The sequence below is a fragment of the Ipomoea nil genome, unplaced genomic scaffold (assembly GCF_001879475.1).
Source record: "Ipomoea nil cultivar Tokyo-kokei standard unplaced genomic scaffold, Asagao_1.1 scaffold1361, whole genome shotgun sequence".
NCBI classification, from domain to species: Eukaryota; Viridiplantae; Streptophyta; class Magnoliopsida; order Solanales; family Convolvulaceae; genus Ipomoea; species Ipomoea nil.
In genome coordinates, this window is record NW_017617789.1 from 285,140 (window position 1) to 296,140 (window position 11,001).

Consider the following 11,001-nt stretch of genomic DNA (forward strand, 5'->3'; position numbering starts at 1 on the left):
CTCGAGTGTCACATTTTTTTTTTAAGGAAGTCAGTTTCGAAGTTCAAAAATTATTTTACGGATTTCCAAACACAATAAATATTTTTAGAGAGTTCTTGGACAAAGTCTTGTGTTTAAAAATGGGTCCACTAAAATAACAAATATCAACATGCCACGCATAGTAGGATGCCGACCAAAGGACATTATCACAACAATGGTAATAAAGTCATATGAAAGCAGACACACCTTTGTCCTATAACTTCTCAACCATTCATAAGATTATCCACAAATCAATAATTTGAAGTTCAACAGAAAGAAAGAAAGAAAGAAAAAGAAAAAAGGCATAGCAATTACTTCTATATATAGAATGAAGCATCTTCTTCTTTGATTATATTGTTTAAGTTGATCTGAGTTCCCTTTCTCTTTGCTCTTGGCTACAGCTAGCGATAATGGTGATGACAAGTGAAGCTAAAGAAATTCCTGCAACTTTTGACAGAAAAAGTGAATTGGAGGCGTTTGATGAAGCGAAGGCGGGAGTGAAGGGGCTTGTGGATTCTGGGATTACAAAAATCCCACCAATATTCATTCATCATCATCTTCAAGATCAGATGGATGGGAAATCATCAACTCCATGTATGATTCCAAGCATAAGCTTAGAGGGGATGGAGGAACACAGTTTTCGTCGAGACGAAATCATCAAGGAAATCAAAGAAGCCTGTGAAACCTGGGGATTTTTTCAGGCAATCAATCATGGAATTCCCACAGGACTTATTGATGAGATGATTGATGGGGTGTGCAGATTTCATGAGCAAGATACAGAGGTCAAGAAACAGTTTTACTCACGAGATATGACCAAACCGTTTGTATACAACACGAATTTTGACTTTTACACTGCACCATCTACAAACTGGAGAGACACTATGTACTGTACTATGGCTCCTGATCCTCCAAAACCTGAAGAATTGCCACAAGTTTGCAGGGATGTTTTGATGGAATACTCAAAGTATGTAAGGAGACTGGGGCTAAGTCTACTAGAGTTAATGTCTGAAGCATTGGGGCTCCCCAAAAACCACCTACAAAAAATGGGTTGTGGAGAGGGGCTTTTCCTAGTTGGCCATTACTATCCTGCTTGCCCTCAACCTCAACTCACATTTGCAACTAGCAGCCATTCTGACAGTGGCTTCATTACTCTACTGATTCAGGACCAAATCGGTGGTCTTCAAGTCCTCCATGAAAACCAGTGGGTTGATATCCCTCCACTACCCGGCGCTGTGGTGGTGAACATTGGTGATTTGCTACAGGCAAGTCTCTTAGCTTCTACATTCATGTGCTAGCTAGTTTATGGGGTGTTTGGTAAATAGTTGTTAGCTGATTGGATTAGCAGGGTTGACTAGTTGATAGCATTAGCCGATAGTAGAAAAGTGTTTGGTAAAGTAACTCTTAGCCAATAGCTGATTACATGTAAATTGACTCTCTCAAAAAGTTGATCGAAAAAGCTAATTAAACAAACACACATATTGATTGTTTAACCAAGTCAAACAGCTAATAGTGGTCAAATGAGTCAAAATTAGATGATAAGCTAAGTATGTTATCAAACAGGGCCATATATATGTTTTACGAAAACAAAAATAGTAATAATGCATAAGTTTATTACTTGATTGTGTTTCAGCTAATCACAAATGACAAGTTCAAAAGTTCCCAGCACAGAGTGCTGGCACAGAAGATAGGACCCAGGACTTCATTGGCAAGTATTTTTAGGACACATTTTGGAGAAGCAAATGCATCAAAAGTATATGGTCCATTGAAAGAGTTATTGTCAGATAAGAATCCAGCAATCTATAAAGAGGTCACTGTGAAGGAGTATGTTACACATTACTACAAGAAAGGGTTGGATGGTACCTCAGGTTAGTTTGTTACATTTTAAGCTGGATGATCAAAATGTTTAATCATTAACGCTGGACTATAGCGTTGGATTTTATATATATATATATATATATATATATATATATATATATATATACTATTTACACATTACTACAAGAAAGGGTTGGATGGTACCTCAGGTTTGTTACATTTTAAGCTGGATGGTCAAAATGTTTAATCATTAACGCTGGACTATAGCGTTGGATTTTATATATATATATATATATATATATATATATATATATATATATATATATATATATTGCGTTGGACTAATTAATGTTGAATATAATGTGTTAGATTACTGCTAGCTGTACCTCTTTTCTTCTGTTTTTGTTGAACTTGAAAGAAGAATGATATTTTCAAAATAATAATAATAATAAAAAAGAAGCTATATAAGAATGATGGCTGGCTGAGATGTTATAGCATATATATCTTTTTTTTTTTTTTGAATGTTACTGGCCCTATTACATTGTAGTATCTGTTCATATACTTTCTCAACCTACTGAAACACAAAGAACCAATAACACCTCCACTGAGGCTTGAACTCACAACCTTCCAAATGGAAATCCAACCCGGATACCATTAGACCACATACCCGCATATATATCTTTTGAGATGAGATAATTATTGTACTTTGGTGGTTGAGAGTTGAGACTGACATTTTTAGTTGTATGCGGAATTTGAAGAGGGCATCCTAGTGATCATGGACCCGGCCATCCAAATAATATTTTGATAAAAAAAAAAAAAAAAACATGTTGTCAATTAGATTTCATTCTTTACTCTGATTTCACATTTAAAATCTTGATGTAAACACTTTTATTGGACAGAATCCACATGAATAAAATAATTTACCTGTGCCTCCATATCAATGAATAAATATGAAAGGATAAGAATTGAGAGTACATATAATAGAACTCTTGATAGAATTTGTATTTATACCACACAAATTGTACACAGCACCACGCGAACAGCTGATGGCTTTTTTTAATAATGTTTTTTAAATTTTCAATAAATAAATAAATAAATTGTTTAAAAAAATAAAATAAAATAACATGTGTCAACACTGTAAAGATTTAATCTGTTAAACAAGTTAATTTATACTTCACTGAACAATTTTATCGATTTTGGAGACTTGAATGAAACTTTTTTTACTTAGTGGATTCAATTGTACTATTCAGTTGACTTAGTGAGTCAAGTTGAACTTTTTTCCACGTCTAAAAATGACTTTTTTTTCACTATTATATTACCGATTAATCTAGATAACACAGAAATGAGAAACGTTTACCCTTAAAATTTTTTATGTGCATCATAGTATATATTGGTACAACTTTGTTAGAGATGACTAGGTCATCATAACCATATAACTGAAAGTAATAGTGCATAATATGGAGAAAAAGCTTACACACTTGCAAAGAAAATGGCATAGATGGGTAATATGACTTTGAATCAAGAGTAAAGCACTTAAACATTTAAAAAAAAATTATTATTTTACATTTGCCTTCAACGTACTTCTGTGTGTAGACAGAATAAAATTTGTTAGATCAAATACTAAAAATGTTTTAATAATAAAAATGCAATAAAGCAAAAACTGAATTTTGCTTAAGGAATATTATTCATTTAAATAAAAATTTAAATTATTATATATTTATAATACAAATTTATTAATTAATTTATAGTCATACACTGCACTGCGGTGATCCAAAATGCAATTTCCACTTTTTGATTTGCCAAAGTTTAGGAATCATATAACGTGGAGAACACATCTAAATCAAATCAAATGCACGTTAATTCGATCTCATCATTCAAATTAAAGCTGCCTGCCTCGTGCCTAATAATATTATATATTTATTGATTTTAAAAATACATATAATATGGCTGTAACAGGATCACCAATTTGCCACCTTCCCACTACCATTCATCACCAATATATCTATTTATTCTTTATCGCAAAACAGGCAAATAATAATAATAATAATAATAATAATAATAATAATAATAATAATAATTTGTCCCTTTTGTGTGCTAATATATAAATGTAAATATTTGCCCTATGACATTAGTCTAGTTGATAAGAAATTTCACAAGGATTCGATTCTTATCACGAATATTGAGAATTTGGGTTTGGGTTGAGCTCCATGTGTACAGAAGTATATAGCTTGATATTGAGTCTCGCAGTTAGATTGATTCGATTTACCTCTTCATGAGTTTATGGGGGATATAGTCCGGCCAAGATTTTAGATGTTAGTTGTACACACCATTTTATTGGATAACTCATATTGTATTTTTTGGACAAAATTACACTTACACCATTATAACTCTATTACTATTTAATGAACTCTAACAAGAAAAATCCTTCACCCCAAGGGGATCACACCCTAACCTAACATGATGGTGAATTGGTATATCACGATGACTCAACAGCCTATTGGTGAGAGCACTAGTATTTGGTACTCACAAAGAGCCCATCACAATGATTGTAACTCACACACTAGAATTGTTAGATCTCGATTATCCGTCCATAATTCTTGCTCATAATCTATCACTTAGTAATAACTAAACTGCTCATGCAGACATAACTTCCATTTTTTTTTAATATAAATAGAAATATTTAATAATAATTTAATCATTTCAATATAATATGAATTCAACGATTCGTAGTCTTTATTCATTTAGAATTATTATTTGTTAAATTATTTAAATATAATCTTAATTTTTGTATTGGTAGTAATATTGAGTTCATTACTTTTGCAAGTCGCATGTATGAAAGACTAATAATAATAATAATAATAATAATAATAATAATAAACAAAGAAGGTTGATAGGTGATCCAAGTGAAAAAAGTTTAGGGGTGGTTGGTTCAAACATTGAAATTAGAATGGTAATTGGAATTAAATCTTTGGTAATTAATAATGATAATGAGTTTGAATAGAATTAAAAAAAAAAAAAAAATTAGCCAAGAACCTTGTGCTCAGATGGCATGTAGTAGTTTCTCCCATGTGGAAGGTCATGAGATCGTGCTTCATTAGGTTGAGAAAGTATGTTTGAACAGATACTATAATGTAATAGAGTCAGTAGCATTATATATATATATATATATATATATATATATATATATATATATATATATATATATATATACACACACACACACACACACACACAATTAAAGTTCCATATTTAACGCATTGACAATGACCATATTTAACGCAATGTTGCAAAAATCCCGCCTAGGCACTGGCCGACCGCCTAGCGTATCACCATAATCGGTGGTCTAGGTGCCTGGCCGGCTAGGCGGCCGACTAGGCCGCCTAAGTGCCGTCTAGGCCGACTAGGCCACCTAGACACCGACTAGGTCGCCTAGTCGGCCAATTAACTATTATTCCATTCTTTTTTAAATGAGTTATTTAATTCAAAATGACATCGTTTTGAGCGAAAAAATTTTAAATTATTCAAACTCTAGATGTTTTTTAAGTTAATATTTAATATTTTAGTATTAACTATTAAAGTATTAAATAGTTTATACGTATCAAGTCTTGAAAAATTAAAAAAAAATTAAACAATTTTTTTAAAAATAAAAAATACACAGGCACCTAGGCGCCGATTAACCCCAGCCTAGGCGCCCTAAACGCTAGGCACTCCCTGAGCGTCTAGCGATTTTTTCAACCATAATTTAACGCATTCAAATCTTCATTTTTTATTCTATTATTCAAAAGTGTGGCAAAAAAAAAAAAAGTGTAATGAGTTATAATTACTACTCCGTAAAAAATTTGAATCCAATAATAAGATAGTAAAAGTAGACAAACGAATATAATAATAAGAATCAAATCTCATCGTAGGATACAAAAAGTACCCAATCAAACACAACATTAATTTCCTTAAGGTCCTTTTGGTGTAATTTCATTCAGTTTGTTATTCAAATGCTATAATCAAAACTAATCAAACAAGCCTGCATAGACTTAACTCAGTGATTTAGTAGGAAGTATTTAAGAGAAAAGAGCAAGGTTTGAAACTTTTTGAGCAGATTTCTTGTGTGCACTGATATTTGATCCTGTCTGTTGAGTCACTGAGTTACCGTGATTTATCTCTTCCCACATGTTCTATTGGATCGGAGATTCAACCTTTTGAAAAAAGAAATAATCAAACAAGATAAATCATTAATAGTTAGTATATTTAATTATTATTTATATCCTCAACTTGCAATACACTACTTCACCAAAGCCATTATTATGTACAAATATTTAATTTGTCATGCCTGTAATCTCTTCAATTATTTGAGTTTGCTTAACAATCAATTAACCCCTTGAAGAAGCTGCCTAGTGGCATTAATATTTATGGTAATATGACTTTGATTTAATTTTAAAGCCATACTTAGATACCTTTACATAAAATACTCTTTATTAACCACTAATTGACCTGTCATTATTTGATTGAATATATAAATTTCTTATTAATTTATAATAGAATCTCCTAATTCACTAGTAGTCATATTTTTTGGATACATAAATTTCTACCCAATAATAGGTATTTAATTTCAAGAGAATAACCCATGCCAAAATAGTAGTTAACAAAAAAATTATTAATTAATTTTTTTCAAATGTTTTTTTTTTTTTTGTTATGACAAAAATTTCAATAAATTTCGTCCATTTATATATTTGGAATGATTATTAATCAATTAGAATAATTATAATTGATTTATCATTTAAAATTTAAAAAGAAAAGAATACAATGAGATACCAAACAGAGCCTTAAATGAATTGCCGCTCTCAATAAAACACCAATACGGAGCCACCAACGCAGCTTCGAAATCCCAATTCAATTTTTCCTTTTTCTCTTCAGCTCCACAGCTCAGGGAGCGAGAAGCTCACTATCACCCCTCAACTCTTCCGATTCTAAACAAACCAAGATCCGTAGCATCTGAAGCAGAAACCCTAGAGAAGCCCAAAAAAAAATGGGGTTTTTTTCCTTCTTGGGGAGAGTTCTCTTCGCCTCCATCTTCATCCTCTCCGCCTGGCAAATGTACGCTCTCTCTCCCTCTTTCTAGATCTGGCCGCTATACCCTTTTTTTTTGTATGTGTTTTTGCATCAATATGGCGTTCTTTCCTTATGGGTATATGCTTCGTGAAACCGTACGGGTACTGTTAGATCCAGCTCTTTTAGCCATTTCGTTGCTGTAAATCCTGTAATACACTGGATAGATAGATATGTGTGTATATTGTGGCTACTGGGTACTGGTGGTTTTGTCGGCTTGTTTTGATAGATGAGAAAAGTTTAAATCTTTTCGAATTATATGCCCTGTTCCGGTGATCTGTTTGTATTACTTATCTGTAGCCTTTTTAGGAAATGAAATTTGTCTAAGCTATAAAATATCTTGAGCTTCTGCAAATAAGGGAACCTTAACTGTTTAAATTTGTTTTCTATATTTGGTATGTTATTAGCTCTACTTTTTAAAGCAAATGTGAAGGTAACAAATATTTATAACTTTGATGTTTATATGGGGGTATAGTATGACAAGATACATGATAGTTTTGCTTCTTTAGAGTCCTGCTTTGTGGATTGATTGATATGCTTGGAGAGTTTGCCTATGTTCGATTGTATGAATTCCAGTCGTCGTATACACGTTTGCTATCATGTCGACTTCCTTTATTTATTTTTCATTTGTAAGTGGAAAAGAGGTGTTGAAATTTCGGACACACACATTCTGCATTTCTGTTATACCTTTGCACCTTTGTGGATAAAGATTTAACAAATTTGTATGTTGTTATTTACTTCGTATCTGTAGCTGTTAGAGGTTCAAATTTCTAGTCAGGAAAATTGGCACAGATGTAGCTCTAACCTAAAAGTAAAAGTGAACTTCAACTATGAAAAAGAAAAGTATTGTTATGTATGATATGCTTTGAGCCTTTTTTTTTTCCCAAAAAAGTTAAAGAAGGTGTAAACTGATAGAAGAGGTGAGGCTACTAAATGTACAACACTTAGGGTGTGTTTGGTTGACAGGTTTAGCTCTAAGGAATGGGTATCAAAGTGATTGGTATTGTTTGGTTGATAGGTTTTCAGAACACTACTATGGGTTTCAAATACCCCCTTAATTGAAAAACCCATACCCAAATAAAATAAGGGTATCATCCCCTTTCATTCCCTTATTCCTTCTCATCCCCTTTGATTAGTGCTTTTAGATTTTTGTTTTTATTTTTTTGTTCATATTGGTGTTTTGGATATCTTTATATTAAAATCAATTGTCTTAATTTTGTGTTCTTGTATTTTTAAAATCTTTATTCCCATTATTGGATCATACATAACCAAACAACATTATTGATAATCATTCCCATTACACCCTACTACCAAACATGCAAAATACTTTCACTAAAACCCATTACCATTACCAAGTATTTGATACCCATTCTGGTTTCGATTCCCATGTGCAAACCAAACACACCTTACATTTGTTTGGGAGTGGTATGGCAGCAAGTATAGCAGGATACTCAATTAGGTTGCTTCTTGGCTTTCTCTATTGAGGTCTTATTTGTGTTTCGTCTTTCTCAGTTTTCCACATACCTAATAACCTTATAACCACGGGCTTCTATACATGCCCCGGCTTTAGCTTTATCACTTGATGCTGTCCACCAAATGGTCAATTCATTAGTGTCTCCTATACAGTGCCTTTTCCATCACTTCACCCCCCCCCCTCCTCCCCCCGGTACACTTGAGTTCACCTTTTTCGAAATGCCTGAATACATGGTGTTTTGGCTGAATTCTCCTAAACCATGGTTGTGGAGGTCGTGTTTTTAGCATAACCAATGGTTAAACCAAGGCTGATATTTTTCGACTCTGGCTGGGAATGGACAATCTGCATCAGATCTTAATTATGTTGTCAGATGAGTCTTTTTCCATTTTAAAATAATTTAGCATTCTTGAATCTTGATGACATGCCATTTCCATTTTTGTAATCTCGTCTAGTAATATGTCTGCCTCTCCTTTGCATTGTGTTCATCAGGTGTTAGAATCACCTTAGCAACTTCTTTGTTTTCAACACCTCCTAATTTCCAGGAATTAGTCAATTTCAAAATCCTTTGATTGTTCTACGTTTCCAATATTATGAATGAGATAGATGTCATAGTCCCAAGCATTAATGTCCTGAGCTCAATATGGGAGGGGTTAGATACATAGATTAATATTGACATATTGTAATGCCACTTATGTTGTCAGTAAAAATTGATTAATGTGCTAATTCTCGTCTCCTCAAAATCCAAAATTTGAACTTTTTACGCTATCAGTGATTTATACTCCAACTCCTAACTTAATATTGAAGGTATAACGACTTTGGAGTGGATGGCGGGCCTGCTGCAAAAGAATTGGATCCCAAGCTGGTTGTTGTCAACAGATTTCTTGCTTCCAAGCTCGGGGAAGGGTCGGCAAATCTTGATGTATGCGCTGCCTCGATTTTATTTCCAATTTGATTCGACAAATCTAACGAGTGTTAAGTTGTTAACGCGTTATATTGATTTGATTTGATTTTATTTCCTTCCATGATGTTTTGCAGGTTAAGCATGTTGTTGCGGCCTCGTTGGTGCTAAAAGGAGCGGGAGGTCTCATATTCGTATTTGGCAGCCCTTTCGGCGCTTATCTTCTGGTAATAAACTTTGTTCTGAAGTTATTCAACACTGGTCAATTATCTCTCGATCGGATGAATATTTCATTCCTTTTTATGTGCAGATGTTTTACTTGCTCTACATCACTCCCGTTCTCTTCGATTTCTACAACTACAAATTTGGAGAGCCGCAGTTTTTCACTCTCCTCCAAGACTTCCTGCAGGTATGTCGTGATTACTCTAATCCGTTCTTAGTTTCTGAAACGCGTTTGTTTAGCACCGATGTTTATCGTGTCTGTGTTCATTGGCAGAATGTGGCGCTTTTTGGTGCACTGCTCTATTTCCTGGGAATGAAGGGCTCGATCTCGAGGAGGAAACTCAAGAAGAAAGCGCCTAAGTCGAAGGCAGCTTAGATGTGTAGCGTCGATGAAAGACTCATTAGCGTTTTGTGTATTTCCGGTGGTCGGGGACGTGTTTTGGAGACTGATTTACACAAATTATTAATTTTTTTTTTTTGGTAGTAAAATTTATGTTAGGCATTCTGGAATCTCAATCCCATATTTTTCTTCCTCTTCTTGATTATCCTATTCTTCTGCACATTCTATTCCAGGTTAATGTTGGGACTTGTTAAAACTATGAATTAATGGTGTTTTAGATTTTCTCCTGTTATCTAAAACTTGCATTCATTCCTGTCATCTTAGAGGTTTTTCATTGTTGCCTTTTCCTAAGAGCAATACTACACAAACCAAGGAATATAACCACTGTTCTTTTTAATATTAAGGTCCTGTTTGGTAAAATTGCCGTTAGCTGATTGTATTAATTAGAGGGTATAAATAGTTGATAACATTAGCTGATTGTAGAAAAGTGTTTGGTAAATTAGCTGTTACCTGATAGCTGTTTGGTATAATTTCTTTTCTCAAAAAGCTAATTGAAAAAGTTGCTAGGAGTAGCTTTTTTAATTTTAGCCTTTTAGAGTTGCAAAAAACTAATTAATCAAACATTTATGTTGATATTTTAACTAAATTAAACAATTAATAGTGGTCAAATAAATCAAAATTGACTTATAGGCCAATTTTTTTACCAAACAAGGCCTAAATGGATGAAATTTGAGTATGAAGAGCATTGGTGTACAAAATATACTGAGATATCGGAATGTATCATTTGGTTCAAAGCGACTCAGAATGCCTTGGATCTTGACAGCCTTCACACGAGTCTTTCTTTTAGGGTCTGTCTAAAAATTTGAATTTTTTGAAAAATAATTTTCAGATTTTTTGGCGTTTTAGGGCTCTTTTAGAAATTTGGAAAAATATTTTTCGAAAAATAATTTATAGATTTTTTGGTGTTTGACTGAATGTGAGAATACTATTTTTTTTTTTTGAGTTAATACCCAAAATCTTCCTGGACTAGAGTGGTTTTTCTCAATTTCGTCCTAAACGACTTTGGTGACCTAATATCGTCCCAGACTTTTGCGTTTCGCTCAATTTAGTCTCAGACTTTAGTGTTTTTGCTCA

General features: G+C 33.2%; 2 protein-coding genes across 3 annotated transcripts; both read left to right on the top strand.

The window, feature by feature from the left end:
- Positions 1-308: 308 nt before the first annotated feature.
- LOC109185892 (deacetoxyvindoline 4-hydroxylase-like) lies at positions 309-2,113 on the top strand. Of its 2 annotated transcripts, XM_019335864.1 has the most exons (3): positions 309-1,280; positions 1,649-1,850; positions 2,010-2,113. In XM_019335864.1, the coding sequence occupies exons 1-3, from the start codon at positions 429-431 to the stop codon at positions 2,078-2,080; spliced, it is 1,125 nt and encodes a 374-aa protein (XP_019191409.1). In that variant the 5' UTR covers positions 309-428; the 3' UTR covers positions 2,081-2,113. The 2 variants fall into 2 exon arrangements, with proteins under 2 accessions (XP_019191409.1, XP_019191410.1); XM_019335865.1 differs by lacking the exon at positions 2,010-2,113 and having other exon boundaries at positions 310-1,280; positions 1,649-1,903.
- A 4,564-nt stretch (positions 2,114-6,677) lies between these two features.
- Positions 6,678-10,185, top strand: LOC109185895. Its single transcript, XM_019335868.1, has 5 exons — positions 6,678-6,921; positions 9,212-9,326; positions 9,443-9,532; positions 9,616-9,714; positions 9,802-10,185. The coding sequence occupies exons 1-5, from the start codon at positions 6,854-6,856 to the stop codon at positions 9,901-9,903; spliced, it is 474 nt and encodes a 157-aa protein (XP_019191413.1). The 5' UTR covers positions 6,678-6,853; the 3' UTR covers positions 9,904-10,185.
- The last annotated feature ends 816 nt before the right edge of the window (positions 10,186-11,001 follow it).